General features: G+C 38.7%; 1 protein-coding gene and 1 long non-coding RNA gene across 3 annotated transcripts in view; both read right to left on the reverse strand.

Moving 5' to 3' along the window:
- Positions 1 to 24,682, reverse strand: part of MSH2 (mutS homolog 2) — a 56,339-nt gene that overhangs the window by 30,815 nt on the left and 842 nt on the right. Inside the window, exons 1-6 of one of the 2 annotated variants that reach the window (XM_064509907.1) lie at positions 23,300 to 24,649; positions 22,285 to 22,439; positions 21,664 to 21,942; positions 21,168 to 21,314; positions 19,863 to 20,012; positions 17,321 to 17,454 (exon numbers count right to left, since the gene is read on the reverse strand). In XM_064509907.1, coding sequence (XP_064365977.1) covers positions 17,321 to 17,454; positions 19,863 to 20,012; positions 21,168 to 21,314; positions 21,664 to 21,942; positions 22,285 to 22,404 — 830 coding nt within the window. In that variant the 5' untranslated portion in view covers positions 22,405 to 22,439; positions 23,300 to 24,649. Of the gene's footprint in view, positions 1 to 17,320; positions 17,455 to 19,862; positions 20,013 to 21,167; positions 21,315 to 21,663; positions 21,943 to 22,284; positions 22,440 to 23,299; positions 24,650 to 24,682 lie in introns of those variants that run through there. The other variant, XM_026094630.2, reaches the window with a different exon arrangement.
- On the reverse strand, positions 9,132 to 17,314 carry LOC135327953 (uncharacterized). The gene is made up of 2 exons (XR_010388629.1): positions 15,876 to 17,314; positions 9,132 to 14,361 (listed from the first exon to the last, which is right to left on the reverse strand). It is a non-coding gene; the product is annotated as an uncharacterized LOC135327953 (long non-coding RNA).

Genomic DNA, 24,682 nt, shown 5'->3' on the forward strand with positions numbered 1-24,682 from the left:
TGGACACAGCACTCCAGACATGGCCTCACCAATGCAGAGTAGGGTGGAAGGACCATCTCCCTTGACCCGCTGGCAGCGCTCTTCCTCATGTAGCCAGTATGCAGTTGACCTTCTTTGCCATGTGGGTACACTGCTGGTTCATTGTCAATTTGGTGCCCACCAGAACCCCTAGGTCCTCCTCTGCACAACTGTTTTCCAGTTGGTCATCCGCAGCCTGTACTGGTGCACAGGGTTACTTCTCTCCTGGTGTGGACTCTGCATTTCCCTTTGTTGAACTTCATGAGATTTCCGTTGGCCCATTTCTCCAGCCTCTCAGGGTCCCTCTGAATGGCAGCACAACTCTCTGGTGCATCAACCACTCCTCCCAGCTTTGTATCATCCACAAACTTGCTGAAGGTGTGCACTGTCCCATCATACAGGTTATTAATGAAGAAGTTAAACAGTACTGGACCCAGTGTTGACCCCTGGGGGACACCACTAGTAACTGGCCTCCAGCTAGACTTTGTGCTGCTGCCTCACAACTCTTTGAGCCCAGCAGTTAAGGCAGCTCTCAGTCCACCACACTATCTAGTAATCTAATCCATACTTCATCAGTGTGTCTATGAGAAATGCTGACTGGAAGAAAATTATATCCGTTTCAATAACATACTCCTGAAGTATGCATTTGCAAGCTGCATTGGAAATTCTGAAAGTGATAATTTCTACACTGCACAATGCAGTGTTCTGCAGAGAGCTAGCTGCTAGAAATAGGATACAGAAGTTAACATGGCACACTGCCTTAATTAACTAGTAGAGACAGCCACTCAAGAAACTAAAGCTATGTCTAAAGTACACAAAAGAGACACTCCTGGACAGATAAAAGTATGTTTCTGTATATAGGAATTTCAACAGGGATGTCTTTCAGCTGCAGAAAGTGTTCTACTCACTGTTACAAAGAACTTTTGGTATTACACTGAACAAAATCAGTCAAAAAGATAAGAAAAGAATCCTACCTCTACATTTATCCATTCAGCTATTACCTTATTAAACAAGACAACTGACATTGTTGACCCGTAATAGTGCTTTGTTTCTAAAAACTTTCCAAAAAACTTCCCTAAAAGATACATTAAAACTTCAGCATGCAGACAAAGCTTTTGAGAAGTAAAGATACTACTGCAAAAATACAGAGCAAGATTTTTAATAGTGGTGTTTTTATTATGGTGTTATATAACATCATAATAGTGAAATAAACTTCAATTCTGAACCCTCCTGGTGGTTCTGAGCACAATTTCTAGCTTTCAGGCTTCTGTCAATTGACTTGGAAAAAGAATTACATGATTCTTTCTGTCAAAGCAGACACATTGCCATGTTTATTAAAAGTCCCTGTAATTTACCTAGTAGACCTGACTTTAGACTCAGTCCATGAACTCTCTTCTTTCAGAAGCAGCAACAGTAGCTATCAGTGTCCTAAAAGACTTTGTAAAGACCAGATGTTGTTTTTTATATTAAAAAAACACACACACAAAAGATACTCGATACAACTGCTTAGCATCCTAAATATAAGCCCACTAAATGCCTACCTATATTCCTCAGGGGATTCCAGAAGGAATAAATCCCATCTGCAGAGCTTTTCCTCAGGGAATCTTCAGCCCCTGTCAGAGCTTACTGAAACTAGGGACAACCTCTGACAATTTGTTTTTCTTCAGAGAAACCAAGTCACTTAATCAGTTTTAGTCTTGTAATCTGGAAACACTTGCTTTGGCAAAAACAGGACAGGATTCACTGAAAGCTTGTCCCTAATGCATACCCACATGTTCTTATCACTACCCTTTTCGTTCTTTAACATTTACGGCTACTGCAAACACAAAAGTATTTTATTATTCTAAACCTGTGTCTTCTCACTCCCTAGATGACATGCAGGATTCATATTACTTCTCAATAATCCAAATGTTACCACACATCACTCCAGATAGAGAGGTCAGTAGTCATGAATACCTTTGTGTTTTCTTACCTGCAAAGCCGCACCAAATTCTAGTTTAGGGGGAAAAAAAAAAAAAAAAAAAAAAAACTCCACCTTTTTTCACTTAAAGAAGAACTGGGAAGAAAATAAAAAGACATTTGGAAAGCTTACCCAGCTGTAAAAAATAGTTTTAGTCTAGAAAAATCGTTACTTTTGACTGGGGTGGGAAACCAGGGTTTGGTCATTTTATCCAAACTGATTGAGTTACAGGCAACTTCAGGACTTCCACATTAAAATTTCCAGTATAAGATTATTTTATCTGATTTTTGATGACCAATCTCAGTCACACAAGAACGTTCAACATTTAAGTCTGTCCTCTACGTTAGATTACATCTTGGCTTCTGATCACTTATGTTTAAGTCCTGGGTATTTCATTTAACAACCCTTCCAAGAGGCCCTTACTCAATCAATATCCCTGGCAGTCATATATACACAATCACTTTTTGAATCCTATTACATTTTGTACTTGTAAAAAACTTGCAGCAACAGTTTCTAAAATAACACATTATCTTATTTTTAAAACTCAGCAGCACAGAGGCTTGTCCAGATAGATATAGATACCTAATGCCTTTTCTGAGTCTGTGCAAAGCTCTCTAAGACAGAGACAGATTACATTCTTTCTTCCTATACACATTGTTTTATATTTATTCTCATTAAGAGAACAACTTGTCCCTGTTCTGTCCAATCACTCAGCCTGTTTTGGTTTCTGTTAAAAGTTTGGCCCTTACTTGTGTCACCTATAAAATGTTGGTACCTTATTAGCAAACTCCCTATCCTGACCATTAGTGAGTATCTCAAATGCAACTCTTAGACCCTTGAGTTTACCTTTGCCAAGATTAAAACTGACTACCTATTGTTTTTCGCTTGTGCCTTTTAGACAATTCTATACAAACAACTCCTTCACTTTCATCCCCTAACTCCCACAGCTTGTTAAACAGCCTCCTGGGTAACAGCTTGTCAAAGGCATTCTGAAAGGCCTAATTTATTCAATTTTTTTCCTTTGTCCACTACAATGACAACTTGAAAGATTCTCAGATCAGCAAGCTACAGTTTTCCTCTGCCAAAGTCATGCTAATTAGACTAACATCTCATGACCTTCCTAGTACTGTTCTATGTTCCCTCTCTACATTTGCCAGCCACAAATAAAATGCTGACAGGTTTATGTTCACTCTGCAGTTTGCATAACAATTTCCTGTACTGTTAGAATGCATACGAGGATGCTCAACGGAAAGGCCTACATTACAATAATGCAACTATAAACCATGGCTATTGCTCACCAGTAATAACGAAATCAAGTGGCAGTTTTTATTTAATGTAAGGCTCATGACTGGAGAAACAAACAAACAAACAAAAAACAACATCCAAGAAGTATAACCAAACAACAGCTGACAATGTTGGATACCCTGTCTCTCCTGCAAAGCAGAAAGGGAAAGGAAAATAAATCAAACTTTGTACCACAGACCTAAGGAATCACAGCCAAGATAACAATTATAACCAGAGAAACTTCATTAGGAAATAAATGAAATCTTAGTTCTAAGACTGTTGTTTAAATTTGCAAATTAAACGACAAATATAAACAAAATCTCAACTAATCTAACTCAAAACCAAAACAACTACTTTTCCTGACCTGGGAAGCGATACCCACATTTTTTCTTCCTGCTATTCAAAACCATGACTGTTTCTCCTTTTTGAATTCTATGCAGTAACACGCAACATTAGGCTTAATGTGCTCTTCTAGAAGAACAGCATATTCAAGTTTGTTGGATTTTCTGAATCCAACTGCAAGCATTTTGTCCTTTCCCATGTTGTACTGTTGCTATGACGTGTGACTCAATCTACTACTAACACGCAAAAGACGAAGACTTCATATGAGAGAGAGAGAACAAACAATCTGTCTTAGATCTAGTTAATAAGATAGGAGAAACTCTTTCCTAAGTCTCATCACTGAGGTTTGCACCCCATTAGACACCACAAGAGATTGCTTCTTCCATTGCAACGTCTATGCAGCATTTTTCATCGCAATTTTAAGGTTATCATACCTAATGCTGCCATAACACAGAAGGTTAAACTGTATTTCTAAGCTTTTGAAGAGCTAGATACAAAATAGTTTAACAAGAAAACATTAATTAAGCCTGATTTGTATATAGACTTCATGAAAGTGTGAAAGGAATTCTGCCCATAGGAATATCTGAACTAATAGGTTAAAATAAACAACCAAACAAGCAGAGAATTTTTTGTTAGAGTGAGTAGGACGTTTTTAAGTGCTTAGGCAAGGATGCCGAGGACATAAAACTAATAATCCAGTGAACTGTACAACAAGCTGAGTTATGAAGCACTGAGGTTTGAATCCCTCCTCCTCAGACCTTCTTTGCAAGACCCTGGGCAATTCTATCCCCCTGTTCTTTGTGCACACAGGAACAAGAACACATCCTCCAAACAGCTCTGCTTAGAAAAAGAATCCTGAAATTTTTATCGTATTATGAAATCGGCGTCTCTAAATAAGTCAGTAAGATATATTTAATTATTACTAGAGGAATTACTTAAAATGCCAACTTACATTAGGCCGTTTCATGTGCAAAATAAGAGATCTTTTCAGCAATAGCACTAAAAACCCCACATGATACGAGGAAAAGAAATGTTAGCACTGAAATCAAATGAAGAATGCACTCTCTTATTGGAGAAGATCAATTACTTCTAAAAAGTTCCTAAAGATTGTAACTTCTCTTCCATGACTAGACAACAGTGGAATTTTCTGAAGAGCATATAACTGTATCCTGTGTCAACTAAGGACTTTCTATGACTAAAGACTAAGAAAAACTTTTTTATTTTATTGTTCAACTGATTACAATGAATTTTGGCAGGGAAACTCTGCTTACATAAGAAGAATATTAAGGACTACTTTAAGATACGTTAAGGCTTCAATTCCACTATAAAAGTTCCACTACGTGCATGGTTACACCAGCTTAATTTTAGATTTCATTTATACAAGGGAAAGTGGAAAAACCTTGTGGACCATTGTTTTGGTTTCCATCACGTTTCTTTAAAATCCAAATCTCTTCTTAATCCAAAGTAACTGAATTAAGCCCTCTCTGGACACACTTAACAAGTCAGATTCTTGAAGTCCAGCACTAAGATTCCCTTACTCTAGTCCACATATCTTAGCAGCATAAAATCATACTGCCCAAGTAGCTGTCCCAGGCCATTTTGCTCAATATAATCAGAGTTGTTATATCCATTTATAAAAATAAGTCAAAAGCTCTCAGACAAGCATAAGGAAATAACAATGCAAGACATTTACTTCTAGACAATCTACATATGCCTTTGAAAGCCCTTAGCTTCCCAAATCATTTATACAAAAGATTTTGTTACAAAACTAGAATAATCCTTGTAAAAGTAAATTGGAAGGAGAACACAAAACCTGCGTAATGCGCTTCTCCATCCCTCATTCAGTTTACACTTTGACAAGTGGTTTCCGGAGATTCTTTGCAGACAGAAATTGCTCTAACTTCTGACACTAAAGTGAGCTTCCAGTAGGTGGCAATATTTACCCAACAAGTAGGAACAGCCTTACATGCGACTTGCCTTAACATGCAGGATTTGAATAAAGGTTTTGGTTTCATCAACAACTGAGAAAACTGTTCTCTAAATGAGTTATATACATACCTCTCTAGCATACCTTACATATGAGAGTCTCCAAAGCAGGGGATCAGAATTTTTCTTTTAAATAAATGGATACAATTTAGCACCCCAATATTTCTAGGGCCCAAAATTTAAAGTCTGGGTTAGTGTCAGAAGCTGTTCATCCTTAGACTGAATGAGTTCTCTTTCAGCCCTCTCTGCCCACGCCTCCCCCACAAATATGTGTGCATACACAAAGGCCTGCAGTTCCCAAACAGGCAGTCCAGCAAATTCCAAAGGCCTGTGCATGAGGCTTGCACCCAGGTAAACACCAAGGTTTGCCTCTCATTAACTCTGCCATAGAGCTGCCTGCATCTTAAAATGTATCCACTTCCACACTGAACAGCTCAAGCTCTTTTTTCATTTCCCACCTTCTTCTGGTCAAACCATGATATCTGCTGTCACTTCTTTCTAGTATGTTACCAGAAAATTGCCTGTTTCCTCAATTTAACAACATTATAAATGCCTTTGTATTACCACATGACCTCTCTATGGCTTCCCCTCCGCCCTGCCCCCCCGAAAACCACTGTTACAACCTAAAAAAGAACTAAAATAAGAGAAAATGCAACTGGCCTATAGAACATCATTTTGAAGAACATAGCAACAGAGTACAACAATGTATATATATCATCAATCCAGCTGAAAGTGCATCACTGTTTTATGTGGGGGATGTGAAATTACTGGCTTCCAACAGTGAAAAGATACTGTATAATAGAGTAGATTGACAAAAACAGCAAACCAGGAACAAAGTGCTCCCTGGTAAAATGTTTTAAAATTTACCTGTCATATTTGTCTTCTTACAAAGACAATGCTGTCATCCTAGTAAAATTACAGTGATCTTTGTACTACGATGAACATCCCGGCTTCTTAAAAGACTTTGTGAGGATGTCCAGTTCCAGAACCGGCCACACTTTCGGAACTTTTTCCTCTGCAGCAAATGAAAATCACAGGAATCAACTGCAACCTGGCTCACAGGTGTGGCTTGAAAGCTGAGGACCACCAGAGAGGCTGGCCTGCTCTTTACGACCTGCCACACAAGCAAGCCACGCCACACGGAGGAAGAACCAACACTTCACAGGCTGACACTGACGGCAATGCTTCTGGTAGCAGCCTCCTCCTCAAACGCACACCTTCAATTTTGTGGCTGTGTTAGCCTTCCACCAGTGTGGATCCCTGAACTATATCACTGCGGAGTCACACGCAAGAGGCCACACTGCTAGGCATGGACAGACCCCCTCATATCTCAACATTGGCTTAAGCTGACTAGGAAACCACATCTTCAGGCCACAGCCCTACACTTTAAATTGGCAAAATCCAGCACTGCCTCCAGAAAGAGAGACCTATCCTGCTGCTCTTCACCCTCCCATGCTTCCTCCCTCAACTTGGAAGTGAACTCCAGTCGAGGGATCTGCATGCAAGTATCTGATGCTCTCAGGATGCATTTAGTGCTAGGCATCAGGAATTTGACCTTCATTTCAGTATTACAGGATAGGTCTTTTCAGTTAACTGACTTTTTTGTTTGTTTGTTTTTTAAATATCAAATGTGCAACTGAAGGCAACTGACTATTTCTTGCAACCCTACTGAAGTGGTCCCTTGTCATGCAGAGTCCAAGCTTTTATAGGCAGGGTCAGACCTGCAGGGGGGCCACAGGAAACCTACAGCACGCACTTCCAGGGTGCTTGGAGCACAGTGTGCTACTGAGCAGCTAGAAGAAAGTGCTCCACAGCAGGCTACCTGCTGTTTAACCTGAAAGATTAAGCAACATTATAGAGAGAGACATCCAAGTCGTCTCCTGTCTTTTCTAATTTTCCTTATTTAGTCTCCAAACCATCTTACCATGAAAAGAATACTCAATATTTGCAACTTCAGAAGGGTTTGCTTTTAAGTAAGTTTTTAAAGGAACTCAATACATACATTCTTCCCAAGATCTGAGTTCACTCCCCTACATCAGTTACATACACATAACATAAAATAATTATGTAGGAGGGAGGCAACAGACTCTTCTCCACCCTACATGAATTGCTGAATATATTATTTGCATATTTTGTCAAAGTCTAGAGATTGCAAATTAAAGCCCTGAGATTACATCAAGGATTCCAGGCACAAAATAACTATTTTCTATAATAATTAAGCAAAGCTTTGGAAGCTGTATGTATTGACTGTGAGGCTTACTACAGGCCAGTGAGCTCAGGGGAAAAAAAAAAAAACACAAACAAACAGGATTATCAGAAAACGCACCATTACCTCCAATATAGTATTTTTTCGCCAGGTACAATAGTCTTATGTATTCTGAAATAGGTTACCAAGAAGTTGTCAATTTTGCACAAATGATTAAAAATTTTCTGACCCCAGCAGAATAGGAAGGTAAAGAAGAGTAACTGATGCTTCAGTAGAAAAATAAAGTCTCAGGTCTTATCCCTGTGATACCATTTGATGCAATTAGGATTTTGCTCCTGAAACAGACTGCTGCAAAGGCAGTATTTTTAGACTCAGAGGAAGGGAGTGCCTGGCATCACTCTGAGGCATATGCAAATAAAGCAGCAGCTCCGCAATGAGAGCTCAGCTCTTCTTCTTCTAGCCGGAAAGCAGGTCAAAACAAAGAACTGCATGAGAGAGGCATACACACAAATTCCCCCCCATAAGAAGTGAAAGAAGCAGAAAGTTTACAAAACATTTTTCTTCATTTATAAGGCAGGGCTGGCAATGCTCCTGATGGTACAATCACACATCTGTCTCTTCATACAGCCGAAAGCTCCAGCTGCAAGCCATGTGTTTCAGAGCAATAGGGAGAAGGATCTCCAGGTGCATTTCTTTAAGCAATGACCAGAGCTTGTCAAGGGTCCCACTGTTTCATTCCAGATGGGAGAGGGGGCCACCGACCCCAAGAGACCTACCAATGTCACCCTCTGATCAGCTTCCTGCTGATTCAGTTCCAGGTTGGGGCTACTCCACAGTCCCCATGACAGACCAACCCTGCTCTATGAGACTTAAGCTCTGAAAATGATCAAACATGTAAAATAAAAAGTAATGTTCCTGTCTGTATTCTAAAGAAACTTTCATAAACATGTGCATCCAATGTAAACCTGTATGTTCATCCTAATTGCAGTTAATAAACAAAACCAAATGTCTCTGTTCCACAGCCTAGGTAGATTACTTCAATAACAGTCAGCTATTCAAGTTATAGGTAAAGAAAATAAACCTTCATTTATACTGCCCCAAAGTTGTGTTTCCCAAATGAGAGTTAAACTTATTTTTTAACTATTAGGGAGAACTGCCACTCAGAGCAGACTGATGTAACAACACTATTTACACTTGATGCACTATTCTTAATTCTCAGTTAAGAAAAAACAAAGTTGTCCTTAAAGAATTTAACAGCACCACAAAAGAGGAGCTGGAATAAAAATGAAATTTTCTCGCTTTACAGCTACTTCACATGATGACAATCACAGTTCCCAGATTTTAAACATGCATGTTTATTGAACCAAAAAACACACAAGAAATCATTCAGCAAAGCTGAGTTTTGAACATAGAATGTTTTACATAGCAAATCCTCTCCCACCTCAAAAATGCAGCAGACATTTGCTGGACTAAATGGTCTTTCACCCTCAAGGAACTGTACAGACAAAAACAATTCACGTAAGACAAGATTCTCTAAGTGTCTCCTGAACACTTCAGCAGAAACATGAGATGTTTTCTTTCTCCTCAATGTTAGGAGACACTTGATTTATTAATTTATTTCCACACATATATGCATATATTATTCACAATTCAGAGGACACTTTTCCAATTTTAGGATAGGCAAATATCCAATTTATCCTCCTGTAGCAGTTATATTGTGAGATCCAACTCACAATATAAATTAGGAAGTGTGAGGTCTTAAAAAAATCAAGATACCAACAGAAAGTAAACATTTGTAAATCAGATCATTAAATATGAAGAGCAGACTTTTGATATTGCCTGACTTGCAGTTAAGAAAATGTTAATCTTTTTATTTTCATGATGACAGTAGGTCAAGGACCAGCTGGCAGAACAGCAAAAGGATTAATTTTAGATGACAGCCTTCCTCACTTTTTCATGGATTAGTTTTCCTCAGATGAACAAGCTGAACCGAATTATTCTATGGCTTCAAGACAGCTAGGCCAAAGCAAGGGAGCAGCAGGAGCCCAAGGCCGGGAAGACTGGGGATTACCCCTTTTGGCAACTACCCAGTTTTACTGCATTAGATGCTATATGAAATTTCACCCTTACTTATTTTAGCAGGCTAAATTCTCCATCAAGAGGTGAACTGAGTAGCCACACGGACACTAGTGCCAAAGCCAATATTAGAGAACTGGTGACAACCCACAGCTAGGGGAGCATGACTACACCTTTTGATTTAAAGCAGTTGTGGCCAGTATCAGCCAATTACAAAACAACTCTCTCAGTATAGCAGGCTGCTGCATGATGTGCAAGAGTCAAGCAAAAAAGCAGCTTTAGCTGCACACTGAACCCTGTGAATCATACTGAAGACCAAGAAATTCTTACATATAGAGCAGCTACCTGTACCGTGGACATGAAGGCAAAGAAACCCTACTAATTTAAAAAGAGACAAGAACAAACAGTTCTTTGAACTACTTCTTTGAACATTAACATAAGATTTAGGCTTCTGGAAAACAACTGCCCATCTTTTTAGAAACTGCTAATAAATTCCATTTTTCATATGATAAAAAGAGACAATGAAGACAGAGCAAGTGCTTAAGTACTGTACAGTCACTGCCAAACTGTGTAGTGAAACTGCCCCACCCAAAACCTACCAGAGAAACCAAAGCTAGAAACCAGACAAAGCGGCTTCTCAGTATAATTCCTCACACTGTGGAGGTTTTGTGCCAGTCTTCCTTCTTAATTAAATACAGCACTTTTATCACTGGCTCCCAAAGGACATTATTGCATGGTCTTCCAAGGCTAGGGCAAGCTCAGGGAAGATATTTCCATGAATTTTTTTTTAATGATTTTATTCCTTTCAAGTTCCTTACATTATTAAAAATAAGATTGAATTTAATAAATTCCATCTACTCTAATGCTCTTTTAAATTGCTAACCCAAGTATTTCCTTAAACTTGTATGAACGAAGAACATACTGAACGAGTTCTGATTCTTCACTGAAAAAGACCAGCATTTCTTCATTTATATTCATTCTATACAGAGAAAAATGAAACTCAAAATTATATGTAAACAAAGCATTAAAAGGCTTTTACAACTCTTATACATGAAAAACTAAATTAAATTAGATGTCAGGACAAAATTATCTTCCAAAGAACTCACGCTGCAGTTTCCTAGCACGCCACCTTTCCAATGTTTGTGAATATATAAATTAAACAGGTCAGAGGCAATAGGTTTTTTGTTATTGTTGGGTTTTTTTGTTTTTACACAGAGACCACCATATTTTTATATACAATATTCAAAGTAGTGACCACCAAGGACACTGTGACAAAGCAAAGAGCTTTGCACGTGTATGTAGAAAAGTTTCCACATGGTCATGGAGTATATCGTTTACTCGTTAAACTGGAAACTTCATTTACTTATGGCTGTGATTTAAAAAAAAGTTAATCCCTGAGTAATCAAATATAGATTTAACTACTGCAGTAATTGCACTTTAAATTTAACTTTAAACTTAAACTTTAAATTTTTAATTTAACTTTAAAATTTAACTACTGCAGTATTTACCATCCACCTCCTTTTGGTAGGCTGAGAGCAAAAGAACAGTATGGCAGCTAAATATTCATATTTCCCTAAATAAAAAGCAATTCTGTTATTTAAGAGAAATGGAAACCTGGTTTAACAGTTTCAACCAAATTTCAATTTAATTTCACTTGAGCCTCAAATTCAGATGTGAAAGAAACTGATTCAACACTTATTCCTTGCATTTGTTTTGTACCAAGCAAGGACTGGTCAGGGTGAACTGGGCAAGCTGAAAGCCCCAACTAAGAGATACTATGACTATCTGCTCCAATGCTGCACCAGCCTGTTTTATGCCACTTACAATTTAGAGATTTGAATTGTTGATTGCTGATCCTTGCAGATAAGCATGCAGAAACAAACAGCTTTTAGGCATTTCTCCTATCCAAATACCAGCACCTATAGGTGTCATAAAAGAGGTCTCTTTTCAGGGGTTAAGTTTTTCAGCTCTTTTTCACATCCCCTGGCACCTTCCTCAAACAAGGAAACTTGCAACACAAGGATCTAAACTTTTTAAATGGCTTTCAAATACCTCCCATTTTGAAGAAAATTCTTTCCTAAAGAAGTGGCCTATCTGGCATGTGCTGGATCAGTAGAGCTTTTGTTTAATGCTTCTAGGTAGCCCTCATCCTCAACCTCAGTTTTGCAAGGAAAAACAAATGAAAATACAAGTAGTCTAAAAGTAGTTCTGCAAATATTAAGCATAGTTAAAGGGAGGGGAGAGGCTTAAAGAAATAGTATTGAGAAATTCAAGTTCCAAACATCCCATGAAAGGACTTACAGATTATATAACTTTTGGAATGACAAAGGTGACATTTTGCTAACATTTTTAGGGGCTTACTGGGAGGCTAACACAATTTATGTCACTGGAATTACTTCTTTCACACAAAATCTTTATTGTGCCATGCTCTGCAAGATGATAGCAAATAATATTTCTATCTTCTAGCTTTGGAGAGGTACTAACTTAATGGTCTTTCCAAAGCTGCCAAACACAGTGACAGAAGCAAGAAATCCTATCTGCAATGCTTTGCAGGGTCAGTTTTAGAAAACAAAAGAACACATAAGCAGTGAAAATCTATCACAAAATAATTTAGGTCGGAAGGGGACTCCAGGCCCATCCCTTGCTCAAAGTAGGGCTAATTTCATTTGAACACTGAACATCTCTAAGAACAGAGATCCCACAACCTCTCTGGGCATCTCAGGGTCTGACCATCCTCACAGTGAAGAATCCTTTCCTTATACTCAACTGGAATTTCCCTTGTTGCAGCTTGTGCCAGTTTTGTCCCATCCTTTTGTTGTGCCCCTCCAAGAAGCGCCCAGCTCCACCTTGTCTATAATTCCTACCCATGAGGTAGCTGAAAACAGCAATTATGTCCCCCCTTAGCCATCTCTTCTCCAGCTTCCTCAGCCTCTCCTCACACACCATGTGCTCCAGTCCACTATCCTTCTTGGTGGCCCTTCACTGCACTGGCTCCTGTTTCACGGAATCACAGAATGGTTGATGTTGGAAGGGTCCTCTAGGGATCATATAGTCCAACCCCCCTGCTCAAGCAGGGTCACCTAGAACACATTCCCCAGGATTGTGTCCACATGACTTTTGATATCTCCAAGGATGTTTGCCAGTCTCCCTCCTGCACTGCAAAGCTCCAAACTGGACACAGTATGCTAGATGCAGTCTCAGAACTGCCAAGCAGACAGGAACAAACATTTTCCTCAACCTGCTGGCTACACTCTTGCTAACGTAGCCCAGTGCACAGTCATCCTTCACTGCTGCAAAGGCACACTGCTGACTCACATTCGACTGACTTGTCTGCTAGGATGCACAAGGATGGAAGTGTCATGCTGCACTCCAGCAGGCTTCAGGGTGGTTCAAGTCCTCCATGAGAGCCACGGCCTACTATCACCATGTTTCTGCTAGTCATCTAAAGAAAGTTTTGTCCGCTTCTTCATCTTGATGGGGCAGGCCTGCTGCAGACACTCACCATGACATCCCCCTCCCTGTCCTCCCCTCTAATCCTGACCCATAAGCTCTCAGCAGGCCTGTTGCCTTTTCCAAAGCAGAGCTCCATGCATTCAAGCCCCTCCTTTACAAAAAGTGCAACCTCTCCATCTTCCCTACTTGGCCTTCCTAAAGAGCACACAACCATCCACTGCAGCAGTTCTATTGTGTGAGCTATCTCACCACATTTCTATGATCTCAGGGAGCTCACAGCCCTGCAAGTGCACAGAGACTTCTAATCTCACCTGGCCATTTCTCATTCATGCTGTATGTTTACACACACCTGACACGGGCCCTCAGTCACACTGCTTCCTCAAGGGCACTGTAAGCGCCTGCCCCATTGGGCACTCCCATGTGCACTCCCCCACTCTGCCCCTCTATTTATCTGCTACAGAAAGCAGTTAGGTTAATCTGTGACTAAATAAAGTACTGTAAAGGCATTCAAGCCTGCCTACACTAGCTATCAACAAGTTGCTTTTTTCATTTTTAAACAAGCTGCTACTTTATTTTTCAGTCAAGATTGTGATACATACAGGGAAATTTTACCCTGCCATCCCATTTATTCACCTCAAGCTCCCTAAACTAACTAAACGAATTCCAGAAATCTATCATTTTCTGACTAGTTTCTATAATATGGCCCCTGTGCAGCATACCTAAACAAGGTTTAGGAATACAGCTTGAATCACAACAAATCACATTCGAGTACAGACTGCAGGTTCTCTGGAGCTGAGACCCCTGTACCTTTTCTGCTATCGGACATAGATGTATAAGAGGTTCAGCCACAGCATGCGCAGAGGACTAAAAAGGTTAGCTGGAATCTTAAATCTGTGCTGTGCATAAGTTCAGAGAGTGTTTTCCCCCAGAAAAAGAAAAAAAATTGAAATATATTCAGCATAAATTCTCTTCTAGGGGCACAACAGAACAAGCACTGTATTGCACATTCAACCACATTCCTCAGACTTTCCAGTATCTGAAAAAGAAACATAATATACTGAAGTTGCTCGCTGTATTTTACTCAGTCATGTTATCCAATTAAATATATCTATTTCCACTTACTGTCTCTGCAAGTACAGTTTAATTTCAGAAATATGCTGACACGGCAACAAGCAAAAACCTCAGGTACCTGCCTTCTAAACTCATTCCATGGGAGAGGGAAGCGCTATATCTTGCATACTTATGACTGATAATTTTTTTTTTTCAATCACAGAAAACCAGCCAGGCATGGGCAGAACCCCATGTCTTTCAAGACAGACAGGTATCAGGAACCCCTATGTTCTTTGTTCTCATTAGAAGTTGCTCTAGTAGATTATCATTGTTTTATCTGAAGCATACGTACTGTGTATATAAATTTGTACTGTTACTGTATCTTGCATCAACAGTTAATATGGACTATTAACAAGATATTGTTTCATCCATCCATAAATGTAACACCACATTGCTGGTCAAACTGTCTAAAGAAGTTTACCCATTTAGCTCCAACAGATGACTTGCACCATCTACAGGTCTTACAGAGTTACAAGATTCTTACTGTTAAATTCTATGTTACTGGAATAAAAGTTAAGTCAAAGTATTTTGTGGACAAGCACAATGACAAGCTTATTTCAAAACAGGGTCACATAACATCACTAAACCTAGATAGTTAAGCCTAGTTTGATGAGAGATTTGCACTGGTTAGTGCTGGATGGAGGGCTACTGCCTTAACGTGGCACACTTCAAACTAAGAAAATTAGTGACCCATCTCAATGAGAAGGGAAGCACTGCTTTCCTGGGAACAGTATCATTTGGAAATGAACAAGAGTCCAGGTATTTTCTTCTCATAGTATCTATAAACTATGAATTAAAGTGCTTCTAAATTCTTAAATCAGCCACAACCTGTATTACAGTGTACAGAAAACAACTTGGCGATTCAAATACCTTTTGAAAGATTTTCAACCTGTCAATACATCTCATCAGCCCCACTAACAATTTGTTTTATTATGCCTGTTCTTTCAGATTAAAAGAGAACAGTCTTCTACACTTTGAATAGCATTAAGATTGTGATAGTGCATCAGCAGTTTAAGAGTGAAATACACTGCTTTTATCCCAAAGCCGAAGCATTAAATTAATCAAAGTAGCACTTGAGAGCCAGATGCACTCAGACAGGCTTAGCTATTCTACAACAATGCTGCAGGAAAGCTAAAAGATACGAGTATAGAATTTCAGTGCACAGAAGTACAAACTACTTTTAACTAATTACAATCCCAGAGATTTTACAGCTGGGCAAAATACAGGCAGTTACCAATGATCTCTTTCAAAGTCTTAACAGTTGGATGCACTAACTTCAAAAAACTTCACGAAGAGATTAACTCAATTTAATTACTGCCCTTCTTTAGAAGTATCTTTTCCCTGAATACAATCACTATCAGCCAGATGGAATCACAACATAGAACGTGGAGATGATGATCATAACTCTACAAAACAGGTCAAGTTACATATTCTGCCTACCGTCATTAAACTTCAGCTCCAGAAAGCACCGTCTCTTTTCCAAACTTGTAGCACTTCTGACACATAGTAACGAGTTTGACAAAAACATTAAGACTCCTGTTTACTTTGGCATAAAAAAACTCTACAAATGGTAGCAACAGTTTTCAACATCTTAAAACCAACATAACCATTAAAGGTGGTTTGCATTTTAAGGTTCAAAACTGACTGAAGAAGTAGATCCTGGACACCTAATCGAGGACTCATGTTGAAAGCTCTTGTAACAGAACATTAAGATACTACATTTAATCAATCTGGGAACAGATCTTACAGCTTCACATTAATATTTTTAAGTGTGCTTTGAGCAACTTACTAGGCATCATTCTGCAAATTATTAGAAAAACAGAAAAATTTGTAGAAGAGAAGCAGAATAACCCAATCTGCAGAAATCTAGAGAAAACTACTCTTTACATATAACTTTGTAAAAGCATGAATGTGTCCAAGTCAAAATTTCATTTTTGGCACGGCTGATCCGTGCTAGAGTCCTACAGCATCTGAAATACAAGCCTCTGAGAAGGTTTCAAAGTTGAATTCAAGTTTTCTGGACTTTTCTACTTTGTTAAGATGCACATTAACATTTTGCAATGTACTAACCTGAGATTCACCTGAGTTTGCATGCAGTCTGGTTTTAGGTGATAAGAGGATAGCTATATTTTAGCATGAATTAAAAAAAAAAAAATGTGTAACATTCGTTTGCATGGTGAATATAACCAAGAAACACACACACACACACCCCGTAGGAATATGATCTTTAAAATATTCCCTTTCTGTGAAACTGAGAATTATCTGCACATTTTCTGCAGAAATCTACCAGATTCTGTAAAACCTCTTATCAACTGTTACTGCTACTTGTTAGTGAGTAGACACATTGTGACAGGCAGCAGTATGAAAGAGGACAAAAGATAAAGACGACCGTATTTGGGCTACAACCTCAAGGCAAGATATGGTAAGAGTGCCCAGCTGCAACCAAAGGCAGCATGTTTCTGGGAATACAATGAAGTTACTACCACTTTTCTTCTTCTCTTGGTAAACTAAAAGTGGCATCATGATATTATTACACAGCATGAGTATCTGCAGTATGGATAATAATTAGAAAGTGGCTGCTAAACTGCCTTAGCCTGCAGCATGAATTATTTGACCATCTAAACATACTATATTCCCTCTCTTTAAAAGGCCATAACTGTAAAGTATTTAATCTAATAGGAACCTGCCAATTTATATTTCACAGAGCAAAAGACTTCCTGTCCCATTTAACTACAGTGCACTAGAGGACAGCACACAAGACTCCAGCCACCATTTATAACATAGTAAGAAATCAGTATTAAAGTTATTTCTTTGTTGTAGTGTTTTGCTTAAAAAGGAACAGCTAAAATGGTTACTAAAAAGTCTATCAAACATATAACAGTTACCGTTCTTCAATTCTATTCTTGTCCATAAGTGGCTGTTTAATCCACTGATTAACCAGTCTTTGTCCTTGAGGGGTTCTGCATTTATTTAGTAAACCAGCTAGTGACTGTGCAGTACCAGCATTTTCCATAGAACTCTGGAAAGGAAAAAAGAGTTAGTGAAGATTACTGACACCCACGGAATAACACTCAACTTTGTTACCTAAAAACAGAGTGTCTTTTCTGAGTTCACTTGGCATCCATGAAAAAGGCAAATTAAACAGCCTAGCACTGAAGCAGTTATCCCATGGTCCCAGGAACACGGCAAGCAAGGAATAAGTTTGTCTATTTTGATACTAGCTGACTGAATAGAAAAGGTGGAAATGTAGCTAGACATTTGCTAGACTGTCCTTTGTAAGGTCAAAAAATAGGGGTCTGGTCCATAAGGAAAAAAAAAAAAAAAAAAAAACAGAACAGAAGCAGCAAGAAACAAGACTTGGGTTCAAGAGTTTTGGTTGGAGTTCTTTTGAGGTGGAGGTTGGAAGGAGGCAATGGAACTTACGGGATTTTTATTCAGTCTCCTCAGGTCATCTTTGGGGTACTATAAACATCTCCAAACATACTCTCTTCAGATTATAGCTTACTATCTATAATTTTGGTATATTAACTGTATGCACTTAAGACAGCCTTGTGGGTGTTTTTTGTTACTGTTTTAAGTTGTACAAAGAGCTAGGAAAGAAAAAATTTTGTTTAGCACTAAAAAATAGCAAGTGAACTTGTTTCAACATTTTACCTTAAATTATCAGATCTACCCAAGAACACTTGCAATTAAAGCAGCAGGCAGGCATTCAACCAGTACCAGGTCTCAATGTCTGTAAACAGCTGCAACATAGGACTAGCATTACGGTAACAGAAGATGGAGTGAAAGGGTATATTGAGGGATTTAACCCCTAGAAAATCTAAGCTCTAAAGTGTACACGCCTCATTCAGTGTTTTGGACAGCACTGTATCAATACGAGAAACTCCAGAATCTGAGAAAGCATCAGAAAGAGTCCAGTTACCTATTAATCTCCCAAGCATCTTAAAGCCACGTTACAAATGACATTGGTGTTTGATACAGAAATAACCTACTCCAGCATGCCCAAGCTGAAAGGCTATGGTTTCCTATAATCAATTGCATCTGCTGCACCATCAGAACTTCACTTAGGCACTTCACAGAGTGACTCAAGTTATAAAACATTTTGCCTCTGGCTCCAGTGCCTGTCCCAAAACCTCCTCAGAGACAGCCTGACATGCAGGCAGTAACACAGATTGTTGCTACACAGCAACCTCTCCTTGTTCTGAAGAGTACAACAGCCCCTGAGGACAGGCAAGGCAGTGCATTTCCTATCACAGACACTTAACACTTCTGAAGACTTATGAAAGGAAGTAGCTAAAAGAGTATCAAACAACACCTCCATAAAACCTGGGAAGAGGTCTAACTTCTCCTTCATTCCCTAGACAGTGGCATAGAATTAGGAAATAAAGCAATGAAGTCAGAACATCTTTCTCCACATTTAGCCACCAGTTCAGATGCCGAATACATGCCATTTTTCCCCCAGAAATCCCTCCAAGGCAAAAAGTGGACCATATTTGTGATTTTATCCAATAAGCCTGAAATTCATGCAGACTAGGTCCAAGCAAGGATCACTAAGCAGCATTTGCTAATACAAAAACAGAAGAAAAAGACTGATACACCACTGTATCAGCACACCAGTATGAGTCCATGTTTTCCTAGGACTACATATGTTGTGGGACACAGGTGTGGTTGAAGGTTGGAAGAGTGGTAACCTGCTTGGATTTGAAGAAAATGCACATAAAAAGTAACACTGACACTGCCAGTTAACACGCTATGGTGCTTTCAGCAAGTTCTTAAATACTGTCCTGTTCATTGCTCTGCCTGCTGCAGTTTCCAGCCAGCCTTCCCTTTCCATAACCAACAGCAGTGCTCCTGGCATATGCTTTCTCTTTCTCTAAGAATTCAGACTATTTCCCTTTCCAGAAACAGCACTACTGTAGAAAGCAATTGTGCTTTGGAGTTTCCTATCATATCACATATCTATGGAGCGCTCCTCCTCTCTCCTCCCCCACACCGAGTCTGCTCCTGCCACTGGAGCTGTGAACTTCTTTGTCCCCAGTTAAGAACAAGAATAGACAAAGCACGGCTTGCATTGCTTAGCCAGACCAGGTACAGCCATGAAGTACTTTTAAGGCTCTTCCCATATCTGCATTCTACATGCAGGCCAGTTTGTGGTCACTTCCTACCTCTCTCATGGTCTTCTCTTCTGTATTCAAAGTAAGCTCACTACAAAAAAAGAAAGGCTGTAAAAATAGCCAACAGTGTTTCTAGAACACTAGAACATCTAGAGTTTGTACAAGATAGCTGAAAAAAAAGGCGGCTAAAAAACAAAATTCACCATTAACCAAGATGTGAGGAGCTTCGATTGGATTGTCAGGCTGTTACTTATCAAGGAGCTAAACAAGTGTATTGCAAAATGCTTATCAATTAAAAATGTGTACTTCTTACCTGGAAAAGATTGAGAGCTTGGACAGCTGCATTATCAAGAACCATATATTGACTAAGATCAAAAGTAGTCAGTTCAAATTGTCCAAAATTAGACTCATCTGACAGCAACTCTAAAAACTTGATAATAGCTGACAAAGATGAAATGGCAACCTGAAGTTAAAAAGAAGTTCTAGTTAGAAATACTCTTGAGTCAGGGAGCATTTCATATATGCACCTATAAAATTACAAAAAATACAATCAGAAAAGGTCTCTGAGTCATGTCCCTGCTGAAACTGACATATACGATTCATCTCACTGGACAGGACTTTTTCTTCATGGGGACATTCTAGGGCACTGTACCTTCTTTCCAGGTAGGTGCAAGAACAACAGACTAGACATTTGCATACTCGGATAAACAAAATAAGATGTGAAGTACACGCCTTACCAGCTTTCCAAAGCTGTTATCAATGTGTTTCAGGCTAAGGAACTCAAACAAGCTATTGCAGATAAATGAGATCACAACTCATCTGAGGACATGGTTTCTGGGTTAGTTTTCAGCCAGAGCAAGGATCTGATCTGGCTCACTGCATGACCTTACAAATGCTAGCACCAGCACAAAAGAGTGAGAATAGCATGACTGACTTGTTTGGTGGTAACAGACTTCAAACAGTTTTAACCTGTTATGAAATCACACATTAAGGGAGAATAACTCAGCTAGCGCTCATTGCAAATGCAAGATACAATGAAAAACATTTTAAAACAAATTAAAACATGTTATCTCAAGCAAATTACCTCTAATTTACAGCTGACTAAGAGAACAAACATGCTCAGTTGACATGCAGGCACTAAATCATATGTTTGAGCCATAAGATGACACAAAACCCCAAAAATATTAGCATAAACAGTACTTTAATTCCAGATGAGAGTCTCTCCCCATCATGTAAAATAATTAAAGGATTGCATTTCAGTCTTCAGGCTGGATAAGTTATGAATATGAAGCATCTCCTGCATACAAGTCAGTGTGCTTACCACCGTTTAGTATTTTGAAGAAATAAGTGAAGAGGTTTTTTTAATTTTTTTTCCCGAGGTCCTGTGAATCCTACTTCTATATAAAGACCCAATGACAGCAGAACTGCTAAACACTTCAGCAAGAACTTACCTTGATATATCACGGGCTGTAAAGAGTACTTTCACAGAACTATGGGAATACAGTGTAAAACAGGACTGGAAAGGCTAGAGGATATCAGCTCACAAGAGGCGCACACACCACCCCATGTCTTAAACAAAAAGCAAATACAGGCCCATCAAACAGCACTCTGCACTAACCTGCTTTTCCATCTCTGGCAATGCTGCACTATTCATTTGTTCTTCTTTTTTTGATTTTAACAAGCGATTGAGATCCTGAACAATATCTTTTGTTGTGAACTCTGCCTTCTTTCTGTCTGTAATCAGAATTCCTCCTCTCTGAATGACCTGTTGTGCATAAACATACATAGTTATCAATTACTTTCAATTTTCAGGGAATGGGTATTCACCCCTTACAAGCAAACCCCAAAGATGCACATTTATTTATAGCTAAACTGCACAGAAAATAAGACAGGATTTCAGCCTTACCACATCTTTTGTGGATTAAAACGCAAGTGAGTCAACAGAAAAACAATACATTTTGGATGTATAAACCAAAAATTCTTCAAGTTAACGAATTACTCCTTCATTTTTCTACAAATCACAGAGCCTAGCTAATAAGCTAGGATACAGCTTTTTAGATAAAGCTTTGTCTAAACACAAGCCATGAGGCCATGGTCACAGGCAATTCTCTTACTTGTCGTAGTTTTCCCATCTCTCCAGTAGTCTCGCCTCCTGGTAGCACACACTCCTTAGGTCCTAGCTGAACCAGCAGAGCTTCAAGGTTTGAGAACTGATCGTTATCTGGAAACTCACAGACGCTCAATTTTCTCAGTGTAGTATCAACATACCCCACTCCAACTACTCTTTGTCCATCAGTAGTAGACAGCTTCACCCCCACAACCCCAATGGCTGTTGACATATCATTGTTGGCAAAGAGAACTTCCTCAAACTGGGCAAGATTTCCTGGAGAACCCTATTTTGGAAAGAAATACATTTTTTAAAAGTGTGTGTCTGTGCATGTACACATTTCTTTTTTTCCAAAGGATGACAATGAATAAAATTAAGTAATGAATATTCCGCTACTACAAAATATACATCTGTTTTTATTTTTTAACCATTAAGATTATACATACCATCTACACAAACTCAACTGTCTCAGGCTTCCTTAATCTCCCAACCTACGGCAAACATATAAGACAAGCTCCTGCTGCCTTAACAGTAGAAAACACAGCGGTCTGTAACAGATCACATGATTTATCATTGCCAATGTCAGTCCCTGAAAAATCACTAAGACCCAAACTGAGGAAAATTGTACCTTGTATGCCAAATACCAGTCATTTTCTTTGGTAGATTTACTCCCTGCTTTGTTCTTGTAAACTTCAACTCTGTAATGACGAACCAGAAGCAGATCTCTCACAAAAGATTCAAAGTTCATTTTACTAAGCACGACACTCTCCAGTTTCTGATTTCCTACAAAAAAAGGAGGAAAAAATTAAGATACCTGGATTTATCAAATTTTTTTTTTTATAACTATTTCCTGGGGATTTCAGTTAACAGTCTACAGAAAGGATGTTATTCTCACAGTGAATAAAGCAAGCATGTAAAACCCATGAAACCAGACAAAAATACAACATTCAACTGATTAACATTAAGAATGAAGCAAGCACACACCATATCCAAATAAAAAGTAATATTCATTGTTCAATTCCAATTTTCACTCATTTTATACATATGTGTATGTAAAAAGATTAGTTCCTCTCACCCCTCCTGTCTTCTTACAGCATTCTTGATTTGTTTTTCTAATTTATCTTTCACACCTTCTAATCTAGTGAGTAGCAGAAACAAATTACAGGTTTCCCTTCTTGATAACCTGCTTTCTTTCCTGGATGAGCCACTTCTGGATAAGCACAAAGCAGCCTGTCACTCTGAAGACAGCCAAGACACACATGCCAAGACATCTCCCTACTGCCATAGAAAATAATATATTCTGTAAACATAAACTAATCACAAGAAAGTTTACATTAAAACCTAATTTACTGAGTGTATAGTTGGCAAACTTCTTGCTTTTGCACCTACAAGGATGCAGGCAGATGGAAGAGCTGAGCAAATTTAATTCCTTACAACTGCCAAGAGGAACAGTACCACTTCTACCTCCCTACCTTTCGTGCCACCTCTGGGACAAACCTAACAACAGAGTAGGTTGATTCCACTACTAACCTACCCAGGCAAAAACATGGGTTGTTTAGTTTTCTGACAGATCAGCAAATGGAGTTAACTTAGAGTGGCATCAGTCACATAAGAGTTATAAGACATAAAAAGTAAAGACTCACAATGGATAGGGATCTTCACATCTCTCTCTCCAGTAGTACCTGCTAGTTCAGCTATCCAAGCAGGCGTTCCTCACATTTGAGATTTTACGTACCCCTTTATGTACAAGTTGTTAAACAGACAATTTCCATCCTTAATAAATAAATCTGTAAGACATCATTTCAAATAGGATTTTTTTTTAATTTTCTTTGCTCAGAACTCTAGTAACACACATTTTGGAAGCAGGTAATTAAGCCCAGATAAGTAGGTTCTCTTTGTCAGTGCAGAGTTGTCCAACACAACACAATTTTTCTTTTTTTTAGATGTAACTAAATTATACACTAGCTGCATAAAAAGAAGGCAGATGTGGAATTTGAAATCCCTCCTGAAAGCAAGAACTATTGTTTTATGCTGATTTTCAGTTGGATATTCTAGATAAGGCTATAGTTTGCAGCATTTTAACACTGGAGCTGATAATCACAGGCTTTCATCTGCGAAGTGATTACTTTTAAACGGAAATCAGAAACTATATCAATGCATGTGTTCCTAGTCTGGAAGGTATTATTTCAAATCCTAGGCTTGAAACTATCAAGCTCTGCAAGTTCTCCACAAAATATTTTTTTAATTACTAGCGCATCACTTGCAGTAGAAGGTGAAAAGCATGAGAACATCATTCCCTTTCTAATGCCAGTGCATAAAGAGATGTCTTTCTTTACAGACAGGCTTCAATCAAGTTCATTTTGCCAAGAACTCTGCAGTGTTGGTTCCTTGAGACAAAGGATAATACTAAGGTTTCCGTCTTCTGAAAAAAATATTTTATCTTGATGCTCACACATCTGATGTCTGACAGCTCTACTCTCTCATACCAAGAGATAAATAAAAAAGCCACAGGGGAAGTGAAGAAAAAGCCTTATGCATTACATAATTAAATATGCTATTCACTGCTGCAGGCCATCATGAGTCAAGCACCTAATAACGGAAACTCCACACATTTACATTTTACCATGGTTATTCAGTCACCTACACTATAGAACTATGTAAATCCAGTCCTCAGTTATCACAGAAGTGTCATGTAATCCTTTTCATAGAGATCTATCAATGGTCTAAAAAAGTGTTAACTGCTGTTAGTGTATGCAACAAATTGTGTTTAATTAATTATGCACATCTGATAGTCCTGCAATGAGCTTGTATCGAGAGAAGTATATATGCAGAACCATGTTTCTGCTGCAGATACCTTCCTACATTTGTACACCTACACCTGTCACACATATCCTACTCAGAGTGGGTACTAATCACCATTTCAAAGCAGCAAGAGATTGAAAAACTAAGATCTGCATTCTGTTATGCCTGCTTTGAAGCAGCAATGAATCACAGCAGACCTCAAAATCCAGAAACTGCTTAGCATC

The sequence above is a fragment of the Dromaius novaehollandiae genome, chromosome 3 (assembly GCF_036370855.1).
Source record: "Dromaius novaehollandiae isolate bDroNov1 chromosome 3, bDroNov1.hap1, whole genome shotgun sequence".
NCBI lineage: Eukaryota > Metazoa > Chordata > Aves > Casuariiformes > Dromaiidae > Dromaius > Dromaius novaehollandiae.